The 21,176-nt window shown below is 42.1% G+C and overlaps 1 protein-coding gene and 1 long non-coding RNA gene across 2 annotated transcripts; both read left to right on the top strand.

Moving 5' to 3' along the window:
- Positions 1–87: 87 nt before the first annotated feature.
- Positions 88–20,657, top strand: LOC114487332 (uncharacterized). The gene is made up of 3 exons (XR_008618786.1): positions 88–216; positions 641–777; positions 19,056–20,657. It is a non-coding gene; the product is annotated as an uncharacterized lncRNA (long non-coding RNA).
- LOC102992709 (ubiquitin-fold modifier 1-like) lies at positions 5,022–5,471 on the top strand. The gene has a single exon (XM_055088856.1). The coding sequence runs from the start codon at positions 5,048–5,050 to the stop codon at positions 5,303–5,305; it is 258 nt and encodes an 85-aa protein (XP_054944831.1). The 5' UTR covers positions 5,022–5,047; the 3' UTR covers positions 5,306–5,471.
- Positions 20,658–21,176: the final 519 nt, after the last annotated feature.

Raw genomic sequence — 21,176 nt, 5'->3', positions numbered from 1 at the left:
AATCTTCGCGGCTGCGCAGGCGGCGCCCCTGAGGCTCCTAGGGTTTGCTGCGCTGGGGAAGCTCCCATTACGCAGAGCGTGCGTAGGCAGCGCTTACCTTCCGCGTTTCCAGCTGCCCGGGCTCGGGGCGCTCAGCAGACGTGGTTGTGGTCTTTCTGCCTTGCTTTACTTTTCTTGGTTTCAGTCCCTGGTTTTGCAAGCAGTTCCTCGTTCCCGGTAAGCGGGAAACGCGGACTGCGTTACCCATGTTTGAAACTGGGTTTACACGTTTGGAAAGCAAGAAGGGGTTACTCTGCTGAACAGTTTGACGTTGCTCGTAAGGGGTTTTATACCCTACGGTTCCACAAAGTTGGTTGCCCAAGTGTCCCTGGATGAAATAAGTTAAAGTGGGCCCTGAGAGGGTCAGCAGTAATATTTTACATGGGTACCGTTGTCTGCCTTCTATAGAGCGCTTTCACATATCTTAAATCTTCCATTCTGTGGATAATGCTTTTCCACAGTGCATTTTGAACAACAACAAGAAAAATACCTTCATTATATATTGCTTAATCATCCTACCTTGTAATTGTTTTTGCATTTATCTCCTGCACTCGACCGTGAGCTCCTACACGGTAAACCCAATTTATCTTTGTGCCTGCAGCTCCCACCGTATCTGGTATGTAGAAGAGAGGGACGAAACGCGGAGGCTCAGGAAGGTTGGTTGCCCACCTCTTCTTTCCACCACAGAATTCTGCCTCTAGAAAAGCAGGGGGGAGAGTAGCCACGCAAAGGATGTAGGTAAGCCAGAGTTTTTGGCCTGTTCTCAGAAGTGGTCAGACCAAAAGTCTTCACTCATTCCTCAGGTGTTTGTCCAGAAACTCACAAACAAGATGCTGTCTCAAGCTCAAGGCAGTGCTTCTTCCACTCACATATCACTAATAATAACTAACATTTTTGAGATCCTTGTATGTGCTCTGGCACTGGTTTTTTTGTTTGTTTGTTTGTTTTTTGTTTTTCTTTTTGTGGTACGCGGGCCTCTCACCGCCGCGGCCTCTCCCATTGCGGTGCACAGGCTCCGGACGCTCAGGCCCAGCGGACACGGCTCACGGGCCCAGCCGCTCCGCGGCACGTGGGATCATCCCGGACCGGGGCACGAACCCGTGTCCCCTGCATCGGCAGGCGGACTCTCAACCACTGCGCCACCAGGGAAGCCCTAGATGGAATTTACTGAAGCACAGGATGGTTAAATACCTAGCCTCAAGTAAATGGCAGATCTGGGATTCAGACCCAGGCATCTAGTGCCAGAGTCTGCACTCAACAATTGTGATATACTCCCTCATAGTGTATGTGAACTGAGATGCTTAAATATGCATGTGTTACAACATAAATGTCGAGAACAGAAATCATAGCTTTTTTGGGGAAAAAGCATTGTCCAATCAAGTGCTTTATGATGGTTCAGATGACTTACAGAGATAGGATTTCCTGATCCCTTTTTTTCTAGCTTTCTCTCCATTTCAAGATTTAGCTTGTGGATTGGTGGTGAACACAGAACAGGTGACAAGCTATAATGGTGATCCTGTCTGGAGTAGTTTTCATAGACTCTTACTGCCACCAGTTCATCTTAGGGCCTTTAGAGGTGAAGAAATGGATTCTCATCAAACTCTTTTGTTAATGACCATTTATTTATACCCTGCTTTATTCCAGAAGAAGGGATTTAAAGTGACTTATGTAAATACATGAAGTAGGATAAATTAAAAATATGTACAGAGAAAAAGCACAAAAGAAAACCGAGAGTGGGAAAGATAAGATAAAACCAGCAGTATTGTATGTAAAATGCATGTGTAGGGTCCTATGGTTTGCTAGGGATAAGTCACAAATATGATTCTAAGCTTTCTAGCAACCAAGGAAAATTGCAACCAATCAGTAGCAAGTGGAGTAAGTGTTCTGGCTGAGCTGGAACTGGGACTTGAATAGACCAGCTTGTGGAGTTGGATGCCACTTTCTCAAATCTCTTCCATGAGCCTCTAAAAGAGTAACAGAATGTTTAGAACACTTAAATAGGTGTCTTCTTATCCTCCAATTTTCATGCGGCCCGTGAACCCCGTGAGAAAGAACTTTGAACCCTGTCCTCAATTAGGGTTTATATATATGCAGGTATATTTAAGGGACAAGGGACACCGAAAGGAAACTGGATTGCACAGAGAGAAAGTGAGCATCTTAGAGAAAATCACCCCAAGTGGAGGAGGGCAGAGAGAGGCCGGTCTCAACAGAGTTCTGGGAGTCAGAAGAGCTCACAGGGTGGTTCTGAGTACCGTCTGGTACTGCCTGCAGATGGAGATGCCCCTTCACCCCCACCCCACCAGGTTTTCTAGTGCCTTAGAATCCTGGGTAAGAAGGGGCTATTATATAAATGAAAGATCTCTCTCTCTCTAGGGGCCCAACCAACTTTCCTGTGGGATCCCCCTCCAAAAATGTTATATAAGAATTCAGAATCAGACGTCTTCAGATTTTGAAGTTTAGTGCATGTACTATGTATTACTTAACACCCCAGCAGCTTCTGGGGCAGCTCACTATAAACTGAAGCATTAATTTTTTTTTTAAAGAAAATCATTTGAATATCCATGTCATGTAAGGTAAATAAAGACTGCATTTTGCCTCATATCAGTTCAAGTCAGAGTTGCCATTAAAGCAGCCTTTTTTTGCCCCTCCAGAATAAAACGTATTTATTGAAGGAAATTGGAAAAAATATATATATATATAAAAATCACCTATAATTTCACCAGCCATAGATAACCACTTTTCTGTTTCATTTCTGAATATATATTTATATATTTTATATCATATATAATATAATGATATTATGAATATATTTATTTATATAGACATATATATGGTGTAGTTCCCCTATCTGAAAGTAGAGCATTCTTATGAAACTTTTCATAAGCCGAAATGTCACAAAGCAAAGAAGCAGTTACCCTAGGACACATCTTGCTAACAGGTGCACAAAATAAATCGAGATAAAGCACAGATGCTCACAGACACAGTTCAGAGTTATGGCAACCTGATGCTGAGGTGCTGAGTATAGTTCCTAGAGAAGTAACTTGGCGGTGCTTGATGTGTGCATTTCCCCTGTAATGGCTTGCTGCAGAACTAATGCTAAACACTATTTTTACTTTTCGCCTTTTTTTGTAAAAATGAAAATCCTCTTTGGATTTCTTTTGGTTAGCGGAAAAAGATACGTAGGCCTTTCATAAAAGCAAAGTTGCATACAGCGAACTTTCTAAAAGCAGGGAATAGATAGATAGATGTATACCCATTTTGTAAAATTGGGATCATTTTAGAGCCGGGGACTGGCAGGGAGTGATTCTGATTGCATGTGGGAAACTGCCTCCCTCTCTTTCTGGACATGTGGCAAGACTTAGGAAAAGGATAGGCTAAGGTCCTGCTCCTGATGAGACCAGGATTGTTAATCCAGCAGACTAAAGGGCAAACTATTAGCTAGACTCCCAACCCAGTTTGGCTTTAGATATTGGTGTGTGGGAGCCAGCTTACACTGGCTCATGAGAGCCAATTGTTAAACTTTCAGGGAATTTTGCAAGCCAGTTGTTAAACAGAGTCATTATTTTAAAAGTAAATTATGTAGACTTACAAATAAATGTAACAAAAACAAAGGTAATTATTGCTCAAGACTCATCACGTTCTATTTATGTTGCTACATTTTACTATTATGTATAGTCTAAAGGTTGTTAACATGTACTGTATCTGTATGGTGGAAATACTATATAATGAAATGCTGCTATGCATCTCTTTCCACCTCTACCTTCAGTGATATTATATTGGCCATAGTGAGAGGACTATTTACACCAAGGAAAATTAGCACATGTTACAAATCTATCAGCTTTTTCCACCAGAAAGCTGATTGTTAAACATTTACCAGCATACCACTGGGCTTAGAGAGGCATAACATGCATGTTAATATCCTTGGGTAATTCCAGAAATGTCTGTGGAGAGAAATTGGACTTCCTGATTGTAAAGAACTTGGGGAATCATGATTTAGGGTCTTAATAAAATCATGATTTTATTTGTACTTACTGACAGGAAATACCTGGGCCAGACTAGTGCTCCGAGGAATCCAACTATCACTGTGCTGAGATCAGAGAGATGTCCCTATGGAGTGTCCTCAAAGAAGGCACTTGGAACACAGTGAACAGCAGCCTCATGATTCCTTTTAGTAAACACAGCACAGACTTTCATAGGGATGTTTTATATGCCTCTTGATATCGGCCAATAGCCAATACGGTGTGAAAGTGAATAGGTTTAGGTAGCAAAGTGTGAAGGTTGTGATAGTGATATATAGCTCTTTGCTGCCTTGACTAATCCAGGATAGCTTATAAATGAATGAATCAACATTCATCAGGCTGTCCTTCCATGAATATGATTCCTCTTAATCAAGTCTTTAATACTCTTAAATGGCAATAAGTTCTAAATTTTACTAGATATACCTTGAGGGCAGCCATTCTGTATATCAAATGTCATAGACTTTTGTAGTCAGCTTAATTCAAGGATACTGAGAAACCAGACAAGGACACATGCATCAGTAGGAGGCCACCCCTGTCAGTACAGAGCCAGACCTGGTATACACCCAGGCAGGGCCAAGAATTTTGCTTAGGATTTACTTTTGGTTTCATTTCAGTACACTTATGAGAGAATAATCTAGCACCAGAGTGATCAGCTAAGCCATAAGGCATGTCCTCAGTCATTTTAGCCCCCCAAATTATAAAGCCAGGTATAATCAAATGCCTCTTCCTCTGCCCTTGGCCAAAACCCTCCCCCCCCCCCCCCCCCCGCCCCCCCATTATAAAGCCAGGTATAATCAAATGCCTCTTCCTCTGCCCTTGGCCAAAACCCTCCCCCTCCCCCCACTTCTGACACCCCCACCTCTCTCTCTCTGTCTCTCTCAGTGGAACATTGTCTCTTAAGGAAACTCTCTGGTATATGCTTCAAGATAAAATGATCACAAAATAAATGCCTAGGTTAGCGTGGGGTTTCTGTCCGGACTGGCTGCACCATGTCGAAGGTTTCCTTTACGATCACACTGACGTCGGACCCGCAGCTGCTGTACAAAGTACTCAGTGTTCCCGAAAGTACATCTTTTACAGCAGTCTTAAAGTTTACAGCAGAAGAATTTAAAGTTCCTGCAGCAACAGGTGCAGTTATTACCAGTGATGGAATAGGAATAAATCCTGCACAGACTGCTGGAAATGTTTTTCTAAAGCACGGTTCAGAACTGCAAATAATTCCTAGAGATTGTGTCGGAAGTTGTTAATATCTGCTGCTTGGAACATAAAATCCCCTTCCAGAATAAATATTGGTATTGTTATTGTTGTAAAATTGGAGTCAGGCATTTGAAATCCTATGAAGACACCAATAGTTGATGAAGTAATGAAAGGTGACTCTCTGTCCCTTCTTGTTATTCACACTCTTCACATGAAGAGGGGACACTTCTCTGTTGAGGGTGTCATCACCATAGAAGATCACATTACTACCTCAGGGCACACACAGGTGGTTCGTTGGGGGTAAATGGATTATCCACCTGTGTCTTATAACTGGAGGATGCTTCTGATCATTCTTTCTGAGAACATTTGGAAAATTAAAATTTACTGAATCTTCCTATTTGTCTTTGAGTTAAAAATATAAAAAAGATCATCAGTCCATACATGGCAGTTTGCTTGATAGCATCTGACTTGGCAGACACAAAAATAGTTGAATTCTTCATTATATATCGTTTATGATAAAGGATCACATCAATGAATAACTATCTTTTTATCATGTAGCTGTTTTAAAGTTTCAAACTTCTTGAGTTCTTATCAATTTTAATTTAAAATTCAAATAGCCAAAAATTGAATTTTTGATCTAGCCCCTTACGTGTAATATTGGTATCCCATGCCAAAGAGTTTGAGACTAAAGTAGAAGCCTCAGTTGCTGAATTATGCGTTCCTTTATTGATCTTTTTAAAAAAACCTTTAAAACAGAAATCCTAATATCCTAAAATATTAGGATAATATTTCTAAATAACGTTCGGGGAGAAAGTATTGTCGTAAAGAAGATCTGATGTTCACAACAGAGCTCAAGGAAATGCTAACTGAAATGCTCACTAATTCTGCTTACTGAAGACCCAACATTTAAGGAAGTGTTAAGATTAATTACTAGAATGAATAAGAAGCTAGGAAAGGCAGATGGGGAAGCCCAGATGACCAGGCTTTTAGTAAGAAGGAAAGAAACAAAAATGAAGGGGAGCAGAAAGCTGTAACAGACAGTCACAGAAAAGGCCAAACTGGATAGACAAAACTGCAGAGGCTATGTTGGGAAGAACTGAAAGGAAAATAAAATACTTGACATTGTTATAAGGAGCAGAAGGCAATCAGACAAAGCAAAGCACAGGCCTTGTCAACATACAAATTTCAAAATCCCCGTAGAGAATCTAAAGACTGATATGCATAAGGGAAGATTTTGTTTGCCCTTAGAGAGGACATCAATATCTGTGCACATCTTGAAAGGTGAAATGAAGGCTCGCAGTGATTGAAAACCAGTGCTTGACTTGCTGTATTCTAGATGGTAAGCTCTCTGTAGGCAGGCCTGGTGCCTGTCTTGCTCTTTCTAGGCCTGGAAATGTAGGCTTTCATTGAATATGTGTAGAATTATTCATGAATAAAGTATTTCTAAGTCCAGTTTTTATCTAAGTGTGCATAGGCTCTAGGTTCATTGGGAAAAAAAAATAATGCAACAGAATCAGTATCCAAAGGGTAATACTGGTTAAGTTTAATGAAGTAACTAGATATTGTTCATATATTTGACAAATGGGGCTTCCCCTGTGGCGCAGTGGTTGAGAATTCGCCTGCCGATGCAGGGGACACGGGTTCGTGCCCCAGTCCGGGAAGATCCCACATGCCGCGGAGCAGCTGGGCCCATGAGCCATGGCCCGTGAACCTGTGCATCCGGAGCCTGTGCTCCGCAATGGGAGAGGCCACAACAGTGAGAGGCCCGCGTACCACAAAAAAAAGCAAACAAACAGACAGACAAACAAAGACCTGGAGTTCTCAGATAGGGAAAAGTGAGAGGCCCGTGTACCACAAAAAAAAAAAAAAAAAAAAAAAAAAAAAAAAAAAATCTGACGTATATTTGACAAATGAACAGCAGGATTCTGAATTGTAAAGGGAAAAAAAAATTGTGCTGAGGTAGTATGTTGCTAATGTTTGGGGAATTTTTTATTTTTATAAACAAAGTCTGATGCTTAAAGACTCCCGGTCTTTAACAACATTAAGCCTCAGTTAGCCAGAAATTTATGAATACCCATTTTCTGAATTTTTTGTTTTATTTAGATATCCCCCATTCTGTTTCTAGCACAAAATTCTGCCTGATTTGTTACATTAATAAGTTTTATGGTGTCTTGTACCATAATTTGTTTAATTTTTTTTCTTTGGTTGGAAACTTTTATTGCAGTACTTAAAAAATATTTTCTTAAAGAACTAGACATTTTGTTATTAAATAAATGTGATCTGTAACTTCTTTGTGCAGAATGTTTTGAAGTATTGTATTTAAATGCTTTATTGTTACATAATTAATATCTTGTGAAAATACATTTTCTTATACCATAAAAAAATAAATAAAATAAATGCTTAGTAATTGAAGGAGTTAACTGTATAACTGTTAACTATAAGACAATTAAAGTTGGATGGGCAGCTAACACAAAGGATGACTAATTTTTGAAGAGTTGATCTGTGGCTCTTTTTTTTTTTCCCCTCGTAATTAGATTACAGGGCTGTCTATTTAGGTCACTCCCTAGTTTGTTACAGTAAAACCATGTCATCTACCTATATGAGATTGTTTCTCTTTCAGTGCTCTCCTATCTTTCTCATTCAAAGATATTCAAGAAATAACTCAATGTGTTTGTTGGTGAAGAAAAGTACACCAAATGGGAAAGTTTGTTTCAAATAAAAGTTTCAATGTTTTGTTTCTAATGACGGTGGTTCTCCTCATATAGTATATCGAAATTATGTTTGTCACCTTTTCAATTGGAGAAGGTTTGCTTCTGAATGGTTTCATGAGTCTCTGTTTCAGTTGGCTTTGGTAAATAAAACAAACAAAGGGATATTAAGTTTTTTAATGTAATTATAAAATGAATGGCTCTCCCCTAAGACCACATTAAAATTAATGGCATGTATCTCCTAAAACTAAAACCAGATGTGTCTGTGAGCTGTGAAAAATATTTATTGGAGTGACATCAACCCTAATAGACCCTTTTATATAGGAAACACTGGTTAAATAGAATATTTTTCAGTTTTTCAAATCTTGATTGAAACCAAATCTAGTCTACTATAAATACATTCTTAATTGAAATACCCTAATGTTACTTGTTATTTGAGGACATCTTATAGTGAATAGACCTCCAAAGCAAAGTGAATAATGAATTGTTTCAGTATTTATGAAATATTTAGTATGTTTGATTCTGTACTGAAGAAAACATGATCTTCCCGACTTTCAAGTGGTTTAATGGCTATTTGGGAAAATGACCACAAAATGATTTGGATAGTGGGAAAAGCATTGGCTTGAAGGTGGGAGACCAAAGTAGCTGAATACCCTTAAACAAATCTCTCTGTCTTTTTGAACCTTGGCTTCATTACCTACAAAATTAGTTGCATTAATGATCTCCAAAGTTTCTTCCAGCTCTAACAAGTCTTTGATTCTAGGACACACAAATGGAACCCAAAATGTAACATAATATTGTACAGGCTGTCCCCAACTTAGGAACTGGATCAACTCCAAAAGGTCAATTGTTTGGAACACAGAATATATTTTCCCACAGAGACTGTGGTACAAGTGGTGGTTAAATCCTAGATCCGTCTGCAAAATCAATTTAATCCTTAATGTAACTGTAGAAGAGTATCCATGGTAATATGGAGTCTAACCACCAATTACGTATAACAAAGTTTATGGGAAAAGCCATTGAGGGTTCCAATTTGGTATGGCAGAAAACATCTATCAGTGTTTTCCACTACCTGAAGTAATAGGCATGAAGCAGTTCTAGTTCCAATTTACAGGCAAACCTGGGCCCCAAATGGTAAACAAAGCCTGGACTGGCAGCATGGAGAGTGAGGTAGGCTCTGAAACCTCTGATCTCACAAGGCGGGCAGGGGTCGGGTGGCTGAGGACAGTTCATGGTGTCTGGAGTTTTGGTTGCCAGGAAGGAGTTGGCTCCAAACCAAAGGATAGGGAATGTAAGGGCAGGAGGAAAAAAAGGGAGTGAACATGTATGTGCTGGAAACTTTTAAGAGAAAAGATACAATTACTTTTGATCTCACTTCCTTTGTGGTTGAGGAAGTTGAGATCTAGGAAGGGTACATTGCACTGACTTAATAGCAAAACTAGGACTTGAATCTAGACCTGATGATTCTTAGCCCAGATCCCTCCCCTCCCCTCTGATTTTGACTTGAAAGCCATCATGCTGTGCAAGAACCTACTCTTTTCATCTGCCTCTCTTTCCTGCACAGGAATCCCTAGAACCCTTTACCCCCACCGCATCCTTATCCTATTTTTCATCCTCTGGTCTTCCAGGGCAGTCTGGTCAACGATCAGCACAGCAGTTTTCTGTTTTGCCCATATGTGGTTTAACAGTGCCACCAGCTCAAAGAATGACTTTCTAGTTGCCAAAAAGAAGCCCCTCAGACTCCTCTCCAGTTTGGCACAAACCACCCAGGGAATGAGACTGAGTAATCCCAAACTCTAGTGACATTGGGATACTTCTAGTAGTGATGTTTCTGTTAAGACAGAACCCAGACTGGCTGGGAGAGCCAGTGTCCCAATGCCCAGGTGACAGGCATTGCTCCTTTGTCAGAAAGAAGGCTTCTGGCAGGAGGTTCCTAACTGTACCATGTGCTGGGAATTTTTACTGACTATCACATTTAATCCCTCTAAAAATCCTGTGAGGTCAGTATTTTCCCTTTCATAGATGTGGGAATGAAGACTCAAAAGCCTTCGACTTGCCTTGAGTCACCAGGTTGGTCTGATTTCTGAGGCCTGGCTGGAACAGCCACAGGCATCGCAACTTAAGAGATTGGGGCTGATTCGGTGGACCAGCTCTGGGACACTGCTGTGAGAGGAAGTGGGAAATGAGGAGAAGGGTGGGTCCTGGCAGTGGCTGTAATCTGCTTTGATGGCAGGGATAGCTTGCTCAAAGCAGCATGGGAGTGGGCAGAAGCTGGGTGATTTCTCAGTAGGGCAGATACTTCCTGAATGAGAGGGAAGGAGGGTTCATTCACACCTACAGCCAGGGGGAGGGTGGGGAATGCCTGCCCCACACACCTGAGAGAGCTCCCGGGCCAGGCCAACAGTCCCACTTATGCAGCCCTGATTTGTCCATATTTTATGCCAGGCCTGCAGGAGTAGTGCTTAGGAGTGTGGTTCAGATCCTGAGCTTTTTAGAATTCCTGAGGGAGAGGACAGTGAGGTCAGGTAAGGCCATCATACAAGTGGTGCAGCTGAGGGGGCTTGAGCTGGGTTGTGAAGCATTGTGGGGTTTACATCAGTGCCTTTCACATAAAGTGTCTGTGTGTTGTCAGAATCATCTAGGGAACTTTTGGAAAATACCAATGTTTGATTTCCCTTCCTCCTCTTAGGAAGTCCTATCTAATTCTCATCATTAGGAGTAGAGGAGTATATATTTTGAGACAATGCCCATGGGAATTCTGATAGGGACCCATGCATCCCTCCTCCATTTTTCATTGGCATAGCTCTCAAAAGATAAAACAAAACAGAACAAAGAGACACTCAGGTAGGAGAGCCAGGGGAGGGCTCTTCGGGTGAAGGGATTGTTTCTGGTGAAGTTTGCAAAAGTATAAGGAACCTGGAATGCCTGGGGCAGAGGGTGTACACAGGGAGTGGTAGGAAATAGGGTGGGGTGATTAAGATGAGCAGTCTAGGAGGAACTGGAATGCTGGGCAGGAGAGTTTAAACCGGATGCTGTTTGAAACGGGAAACTGTTCATGTATTCTCATTCAGTGATTATCTATTGAACACCTACTCTGTGCCAGGCACTGTGTTATGTGCTGGGGATACAGCCGAGAACAAAATAAAGTTTTTGCTCATCAAGTTTGTATTCTGGTAGAGGAACTGTAGGGTGATCAATCCATCCCAGTTTGCCTGGGACTTTCTGTTTTCTGGGTTTTTTCGGGGGGAGCGGTTAACATTTTATTATTTGTTTTTAATTAATTTATTTTTTTACTTATTTTGGGCTGTGTCAGGTCTTGGTTGCGGCACGCGGGATCTTTCATTGCAGCGCGCAGGTTTCTCTCTAGTTGTGACGTGTGGGCTCAGTAGCCTCGTGGCATGTGGGATCTTAGTTCCCTGACCAGGGATCGAACCCACATGCCCTGCATTGGAAGGTAGATTCTTAACCACTGGACCACCAGGGAAGTCCCAACTTTCTGCGGTTTTAACACTGAAAGTGCCTTGGCCCAGGAACCCCCCCTGGGCAAAGCAGAATAGTTGTTTTCCTAGGAGGCGAAATGTGAATGTGTGCCTGTGTAATACTAGGGGTCATAAAGAAACATAAAGCAGGATAAGAAGTTGAGGATAAAGAAAAATGCTTTTTTAGAGGGGTGGTCAGGGAGGATCTCCGAGAACGTGATAATGAGTAGCAATCTGAATAAAATGAGAGTGAGGGCCATGTAAATATCTCAGAGTAGGTTGGTGAGGGGTGATTATTTCTAGCAGAGAGAAATACGGTGTAAAGTCCCTAAGGTGGAAACATGCTTGACATAGATGAAGAATAGCCTTGGCAGAGAGGTTGAGAGAAGGAGTCAGAAGCAGAGAAGGTCCCAAGAGAGTGAGCCATGCCGGGGACACGATTATATTGAGTGTGATGGGAGCCCATGGAGGGCTGAGAACAGAGGCATGACCTAATCCCTCAGAAGGTGGGGAAAACAGGAGTGGGAACAGGAAGACCATTTAGGAAGCAACTTCATTAGGAAGTCTTGAAGAGTTCCTTCTCAAAGGTTTGATCAGAGAAAGAGCAGGATACAATGCCATTCAAGTAAATGAGCCTGGGCCGGATTGGGCTGACCCAGGCTGTCCTACGGTGATGACATTGGGAATGGAAATGTGGAAACATCTAGAACTGTCTTGGAGACGGGGTTAACAGAAGTTGGCGGTGCAGGATTTACAGGGGGATGAAGGAGGGTGATGATTCCAAGCTAGTCTTCCACACACTAGTTTTCCTAGTTTCAATTTCTCCCTCATTGCCCTGATCCAAACGTCATGGATCATGAAGTTTTCTACTAGAATGAGGAAGATTCCATGGTAGGGTCGCAAGAGCAGGAACTTGGGGTCATACAATCCAGGGCACACACGGTGGCTCCATCACAGACAAGCCATGCCCCTCAGACAGCTCACCTAAACTCTGGGGCTCTCAGTATCCCTGCCAGTAGAATAGGAACGATACTGCCTGGCAGAGTTGGGAGCGCTAAATGAAGTGACACTTATCGAGGACCTAGTTCAGGACATGCTGAACCGTCAGTCTGGGTTCATTCTCTCCCTCTGTTTGCACCCTGGGAGTTCAGTATGTGTGCCTACACATTTTCAGAAGTTATCAGTACTCTATATGTCATTTTGTGCTCTTTGGCCCCCATTCCCTCTCCCCCAGCCTGCTTATTCCATACACACATTTCTCTGTGTTGGTGGAGTACACACTCTGGTCATTTGGTTCTTCTTCCTCTTCACTGGCTCTGCCTATGTTCAGATGTGCCTTTCCTTTCATTTGGACAGTTTTAGAAACCTCCCAACTGGTCCTCCCATCCTCCAGCCTATACTCTTATATCCTTCAGGCCACATCATCTTCAGTATAAAATGTAAACACCTGAGCAGGTCTTGCATAGTCCACGTTGCCTCTGCCTACTTTTCTGTAAACTCTGCTCCCTGATTTACCCCTGTCTTTGGCCCCACCCTCCATCCTCCACCCCTGACAAGTCTACTGTTTTATTCCTTGTGCTCCCATGGTAGTTTGTACCTACTGATACTTATCTCCCATTATTTGTGTATAAAAAGAGCAAGGTAGGGCTTCCCTGGTGGCGCAGTGGTTGAGAGTCCGCCTGCCGATGCAGGGGATACGGGTTCGTGCCCCGGTCCGGGAAGATCCCACATGCCGCGGAGCGGCTGGGCCCGTGAGCCATGGCCGCTGAGCCTGTGCATCCGGAGCCTGTGCTCCGCAACGGGAGAGGCCACAACAGTGAGAGGCCCGCGTACCACAAAAAAAAAAAAAAAAAAAAAGAGCAAGGTATTTGGTGCAGGGGTTCAGAGCTCAGTCTCTGGAGCCACCCAACCTCCATCCTAATCCCAGCCCTGTTACTTATCAGTTGGGCCTAATGATTAGGGATTAATTAAATAAATGATGATACTTCCCTAAACTGGAATGCCATGACCTTGAGCAAGTTATTTCATCGTTGTGCTTCAGGGACAATAATAATATCCACCTCACAGGGTTGTCGTGAGTATTAAGAGTTAATACATCTGGGCTTCCCTGATGGCGCAGTGGTTAAGAACCTGCCTGCCAACACAGGGGACACAGGTTTGAGCCCTGGTCCGGGAAGATCCCACATGCCATGGAGCAACTAAGCCCATGGGCCACAACCACTGAAGCCTGCATGCTTAGAGCCCATGCTCCGCAGCAAGAGAAGCCACCGCAATGAGAAGCCCTCGCACAGCAACCAAGAGTAGCCCCCGCTCGCCGCAACTAGAGAAAGCCTGCATGCAGCAACGAAGACCCAATGCAGCCAAAAATAAAAGTAAATAAAATAAATAAATTTATTTTAAAAAAAGAGTTAATATATCTAAAGCACTTAAATAGTACCTCCTACGTAGGAAGCCCTCCAGAAACATTGCCTATAATTATTACATCTTATCTCCCTGAGTTTGAGTTCCTTGAAGAAAGAGACTAGAGATCTAGTCTTTCAAATGTTTGTTGAACAAAGGCATAAGTAAATCTCCTTTTAAAGACATTATTCCTCCTTTTACTTAATTTTTTCTCTTTTAATTTAGTTTATTTATTTTTGGCTGTGTTGGGTCTTCGTTGCTGCGCGCGGGCTTTCTCTAGTTGTGGCGAGTGGGGGCTGCTCTTCGTTGTGGTGCATGGGCTTCTCATTGCAGTGGCTTATCTCATTGCAAAGCACGGGTTCTAGGCGTGCGGGCTTTGGTAGTTGCAGCATGCGGGCTCAGTAGTGTGGCGCCCGGGCTTAGTTGCTCCGTGACATGTGAGATCTTCCCGGACCAGGGCTCGAACCCGGGTCCACTGCATTGGCAAGCAGGTTCTTAACCACTGTGCCACTGGGGAAGCCCTTAATTTGCATTTTTAACAAGACCTTTCCATTTTTCCAGATAGTGATTTACTACATTTATAATCAGATGTGCAAACTTCTGGTTCATTTTCCTTAATTACTTATGGAATACAGTTGGATATTGACCATACATATTTAGATCTATATATTTATATCAATTTTTATCAATATATTTTGGATGGGAAGATCCTATTTATATATATTGAGCACATGTATTTTCTTCATTCTGTGTTTTCCTTTAAGTATATATTTTGTGTTCTGATGTGTTTTGTTTATTTGAACTCATCTATTTTGTCTCTACCAAAAGCATCCATTGAGTAAAATAGTAGACTCTTGGAGCTTGGAAGAACATTAATGTCATGGTCCTTATTCTTTTTATAGATGAGGAATCTGAGGGTCCAACAAATAACTCAAATCCTATAAACCAATAAGAAGAAAGGCAAACAACCCGATTTTTTAAATGGGCAAAAGATTTGAAGAAGCATTTCATAGAAAAGATTGTCCAAATGTGCAGTAAGTGTCTGAAAAAGTACTCAACATCATTAGTCACCAGGGAAATGCAAATGAAAACCACAATGAGATACCAGCTCATACTCTTTATTAATTTTATTTATTTATTTATTTACTTTTGGCTGTGTTGGGTCTTTGTTGCTGCGCGCGAGCTTTCTCTAGTTGTGGCGAGCGGGGGCTGCTCTTCATTGCTGGGAGCAGGCTTCTCATTGCGGTGGCTTCTCTTGTTGTGGAGCATGGGCTCTAGGCCTGCGAGCTTTAGTAGTTGTGGCACGTGGGCTCAGTAGTTGTGGCTTGCGGGCTCTAGAGTGCAGGCTCAGTAGTTGTGGCACACGCACAGGCTTAGTTGTTCTGCGGCATGTGGGATCTTCCTGGACCAGGGCTCAAACCCGTGTCCCCTGCATTGGCAGGCAGATTCTTAACCACTGCGCCACCAGGGAAGTTCCCAACTCATACTCTTTAGAATAGTTAAAAGTTAAAATATTTGAAATTATCAAGTGAAGGTATGTTTTGGAACTCTCACATGTTGCTCTTGGGAATGTAAATTTGGTGGAATTGGTTTGGAAAACTGGCACATTTATAAAAGCCAGATCTAAGGCTACCCTATGACTTAGCAGTTCCACTCCTAGGTATATACCCACCAGAAATGGGTGCGTGTGGTCACTAATAAGACACAAACAAAATGTTCATGACAGTTTTATTTTTAATAACCAAAATTTGGAAACAAACTAAATATCCTTCAACAGGAGAAGTGATAAATTGTAGTGTATTCACATGGTGGAATTTTATACAGCAAAAACAGACGAAACAACAATCTACTGCTACATGTGACAACATGCATGAATCTCACAGACATAATGAGTGAAAAAAGGAAAAGATAAAAAGTATATACTAGGGAATTCCCTGGTAGTCCAGTGGTTAGGGCCCTGAGCTTCCACTGAGGAGGCACGGGTTCAATCCCTGGTCAGGGAACTAGGATCCTGCATGCGGTGCTGCCAAAGTATATACCATATGATTCCATTTATATTAAAATCAAAAACAGAACGAATCAAAAGTGGTAAAAGTAAGGATAGGATTTACCTCTGGGGCATAAGGATATTGACTGGAAAGGACAAATGAGAACTTTCTGGGGTGTTGGAATATCCATATGATGATCTAGGTTTGGGTTAAACAAGTATATACTTACACAGTATATCAAAATGTGTATTTAAGATTAGTATGCTTTACTATATATATAGATAGATATAGATACAGCACCTCAATGAAGAGTATTACCCTAAAATTAAAGAAAATTTTAATTTTCTTTTTTGTGCTATGTGTTTTAAATGTTCTCACCTTTTCCTCAGCTATATTTTCCGGAAAGTCTAAAATGAAGTCATGATAAATCGTAATGAGAGAAAAATATAAGTTATTATTTTTAAAAGCTAGGGTGGTATCTCAGCTTCCTATCCAGATTTAGTGCCCTGAGCCCTGGACCTAGCTAAAAATAGTTCAGAGCTTTGCCAGCTGGTGACCTGGGAACTGGGCTATGTTTAGCAGAAACCAGCACGTGAGTGAAATGGGGGAGAGCCAAGTGGAGCGCTGTGGGTCTGGTAGGCATGGCTCACTCTCAGCAAGCTGTTTGAACCATTCCTGCCGTCAGTAACTCAGGCTATTCCCTCCACTGCAGACCAGTGGGTAGTGTAGGGTCACAGTTTACTGGTGAGTGGAAATGAGAGGAAGGGACAAGAATCCATATTGATTAGAAGGGGAGAGGTCCAGCACTGGGAGACTGGACATAAAGGAAGTCAGAGTAGTTAAGCCCTGGCTAAACCCAGGGTATACCTTCCTTTTTTCTTCACCAGGTTAGACTCAATTTTTGCTTTTGCAAAAATGTATTCGTTTCTCAACAACTCTATTTTATCTTTTTTAATTGAAGTATAGTTGATTTATAATATTGTGTTAGTTTCAGGTGTATAGTAAAGTGATTCAGTTATATACATATATTTTTCAGATTATTTCCCATTATAGGTTATTATAAGATATTGAATATTGTTCCCTGTGTTGTACAGTAAATCCTTGTTGCTTATCTATTTTATGTATAGTAGTTTGTTAATTACATACTCTGCGTTTATCCGCCCCCCACCTTTGGTAACCATAGGTTTGTTTTCTACATCTTTGAGTCTGTTTCTGTTTTGTATATAGATTCATTTGTATTGTTTTTTAGATTTTACATAAAAGTGATATATAATATTTCTGTTTTATATATAGGTTCATTTGTATTAGTTTTTAGATTCCACATAAAAGTGATATCATGTAATATTTGTTTACCTCTGTCTGACTTACTTCAAATAGTATGATATTCTCTAGGTCCATCCATGTTGCTGCAAACGGCAATAGTTCATTATTTTTTTGTGGCTGAGTAATATTCCATTGTATTATTGGGTTGGCCAAAAAGTTCTTTTGGCTTTTTCCATAACATCTTACTTACTGTAGCTTTGTAGTATTGTCTGAAGCCTGGAGGGTTATGCCTCCAGCTTTGTTCTTTTTCCTCAGGATTGCTTTGGCAATTCTGGGTCTTTTGTGGTTCCATATAAATTTTAGGATTGTTTTTTCTAGTTCTGTGAAAAATATTATGGATAGTTTGATAGGGATTGCATTAAATCTGTTGATTGTTTTGGGCAGTATGGCCATTTTTACAATATCAATTCTTCTAATCCATGAGCATGGGATATCTTTCCATTTCTTTGAATCATCTTCAGTTTCCTGTATCAATATTTTATAGTTTTCATCATATGTCTTTCACCTCCTTGGTTAGGTTTATTCCTAGGTTTTTTGTTTGCTTGTTTGTTTTTTTGCAGTGATTTTATTATTTTTTTATTTTTATTTTTATTTTTTTGTGTGGTACACGGGCCTCTCACTGCCGTGGCCTCTCCCGTTGCTGAGCACAGGCTCCGGACGCACAGGCCCAGTGGCCACGACTCACGGGCCCAGCCGCTCCGCGGCACGTGGGATCCTCCCAGACCGGGGCACGAACCCGTGCCCACCGCGTCGGCAGGTGGGCTCCCAACCACTGCGCCACCAGGGAAGCCCTGCAGTGATTTTAAATGGTATTGTTTTTTAACTTTCTCTTTCTGATATTTCATTGTTAGCGTAAAGAAATGCAACACTTTTCTGTATATTAATCTTGTGTCCTGCTACCTTGATGAATTCATTTATTAGTTCTAACAGTTTTTATGTGGAGTCTTTAGGTTTTTCTATTTAGAATGTCATGTCATCTGCAAAGAATGACAATTTTACCACTTCCCTTCCAATTTGGATATGTTTTATTTCTTTTTCTTGTCTGATTGATGTGGCTAGGATTTCCAATACTATTACAACTCAGTTTTAAATGTTATACTTAAGGAAACCAGTTGCAGAACTATTTATTTATTTATTTTTTATTTTTTATTTTTCCTGGAAAGCAGCCTGGTGCTGCTTTTTATTTTTCTTTCTTTCTTTCTTTATTTTTGGCTGCGTTGGGTCTTCGTTTCTGTGCGAGGGCTTTCTCCAGTCGCGGCGAGCAGGGGCCACTCTTCATCATGGTGCGTGGGCCTCTCGCTATTGTGGCCTCTCTTGTTGTGGAGCACAGGCTCCAGACGCGCAGGCTCAGTAGTTGTGGCTCACGGGCCCAGTTGCTCTGCGGCATGTGGGATCTTCCCAGACCAGGGCTCAAACCCGTGTCCCCTACATTGGCAGGCAGATTCTCAACCACTGCGCCACCAGGGAAGCCCCCAGAACTATTTAGATTGCAACGCTTAAACATTCCCTGAGTGGTTTTGCTGCTGAATCAGCCTAACTGGAAGAATTAGCTTCACTTAACCTCTTCCTCCTGTAATGTGCCCATCTAAAATGTAGGAATGACTAGTGTAATTATCCGTGTCACAGAGATGTTTTGAGGCTTAATTAACAGTTATAACCCACTCTGAATACTCTGAAGTATTCAGAGAAGAAAGGGTTAATAGGAATGGTGCTGCTCTCAGTTCTACTTGCGAACTGACAAGTTACCAAACATGGTATGTGGTACTCTAGTTCCAAACATACTAGCATGGTACCTCCAAGATTTCACCCGATTTAATTAGAATCACCATCACTCAACCAACACTAGTTGAGAGAACTCTATTTCTACATTGTGTTCTTCTTTTTTTTTTTTTTTTTTCCCAGCCACACGGATGCGGGATCTTAGTTCCTGGACCAGGGATCGAACCCACGCCCCCTGTGGTGGAAGCACGGAGTCTTAACCACAGGACCACCAAGGAAGTCCCCATTGTTTTCATTTTTTAAAGGAAGGTTTAAATATGAGGGTAATTCATAACAAGTGACAACTTTTAAAGAAATGACTTTAAACAACTTGATATGTTGCTGTTGTTAGTAGACAGAACTTTTAGCCCCAGAGTAAGATGCAACCTGACTTTTAAGGCAGGGGCAAGGATGTGCCAAACTCTGAGATCAAAAGTAAGCTTTAATTCAAACACTGTGGATGCCATTAGAAACTTTCCTAAAAATAAATCCATCCTGCTACATGATTTAGAAGTGGCTTAGTATACCATCTTTTCCAGCCTTAAGAAGCAGAAACCCCGAAATGTCATCAATGAAAAACGATCTGGGAGATGCTACTAAGACTCTGTCAAGGGTATGGTCTCCCTTCCTACAGTAACCAATAAACCTGGCTTTGCTTAATTAAAAAAATCAAATCTGTGAGCAAACAAGAATGCGGTGGGCCAAATAATGACAATGAAGATGATGACAATAATGGTGGTAATAGTAATGACAGGAAGCAGGTATTGAGGGCTTACTAGGTGCCAGACACTTTTCTGAGGGCTTTACATGTCTTGACTCATTTGATCCGTGTAGTAGCCCAGGAAGATAAGACCTATTATCATCCCTGTTTTACAGACAAACAAACTAAGGCTTGGAGAAGTTAAGTAACTAACTTGCCTAAGGTTATATAGCTTAGCAGCAGCTTTCAAAACTTTGATGTGGGGACTTCCCTGGTGGCGCAGTGGTTAAGAATCCGCCTGCGGAGCATGTCCAAAGGAGGGCCTCTGGAGTGTGGAGTTCTGGAGTTTGGAGGATCGTATGTTCCAGCAGAATATGCTTCCTTTCGAATTGCTGAACAGATTTTTACAAGAATAAGCACTGGGCTTCCCTGGTGGCGCAGTGGTTGAGAATCCGCCTGCCGATGCAGGGGACACGTGTTCGTGCCCCGGTCCGGGAAGATCCCACATGCCACGGAGAGGCTGGGCCCGTGAGCCATGGCCACTGAGCCTGTGCATCCGGAGCCTGTGCTCCGCAAACGGGAGAGGCCACAACAGTGAGAGGACTGCGTACCGCAAAAAAAAAAAAAAAAAAAAAAAAGAATAAGTACTGATGATGATACTGAAACAAATTCATCATCGTTTATGAAGGAAATGAAAGAGCCATCATTTATTAGATGAGAAAATGAGTCACCATAATAATGATGAATGGAAATACTGCTCATTATAAAGTCAAGGAAGCTACCCTGTGAAACTGGGCTATCATTCGGCAGTGTTGTTGAGTTTTCCCTTCTAAATTCAGGTTATAGGTTATTACAAGATATTGAGGGACTACCCTGGTGGCGCAGTGGTTAAGAATCTGCCTGCCAATGCAGGGGACACGGGTTCCAGCCCTGGTCCGGGAAGATCCCACATGCCGTAGAACAACTAAGCCCGTGAGCCACAACTACCGAGCCTACACTCTAGAGCCCGTGAGCCACAACTACTGAGCCCATGTGCCACAACTACTGAAGCCCATCTAAATTCAGGTTATAGGTTATTACAAGATATTGAGGGACTACCCTGGTGGCGCAGTGGTTAAGAATCTGCCTGCCAATGCAGGGGACACGGGTTCCAGCCCTGGGCCGGGAAGATCCCACATGCCGTAGAACAACTAAGCCCGTGAGCCACAACTACTGAGCCTACACTCTAGAGCCCGTGAGCCACAACTACTGAGCCCATGTGCCACAACTACTGAAGCCCATGCACCTAGAGCCCATGCTCCACAACAAGAGAAGCCACCGCAATGAGAAGCCCGCGCACCCCAACGAAGAGTAGCCCCCGCTCACGACAACTAGAGAAAGCCCACGCACAGCAACAGAGACCCAGTTCAGCCAAAAATAAATAAATAAATAAAATTTTAAAAAATAGTAAGTAAAGAATCCGCCTGCCAATGCAGGCGACACGGGTTCAAGCCCTGGTCCGGGAAGATCCCACATGCCGCGGAGCAACTAAGCCCGTGCGCCACAACTACTGAGCCTGTACTCTA

This window comes from Physeter macrocephalus, chromosome 12 (genome assembly GCF_002837175.3).
Source record: "Physeter macrocephalus isolate SW-GA chromosome 12, ASM283717v5, whole genome shotgun sequence".
Classification (NCBI taxonomy): Eukaryota; Metazoa; Chordata; class Mammalia; order Artiodactyla; family Physeteridae; genus Physeter; species Physeter macrocephalus.
The sequence above is the reverse complement of the archived record's forward strand: the minus strand, read 5'-3'. Positions and strand labels throughout refer to the sequence as shown.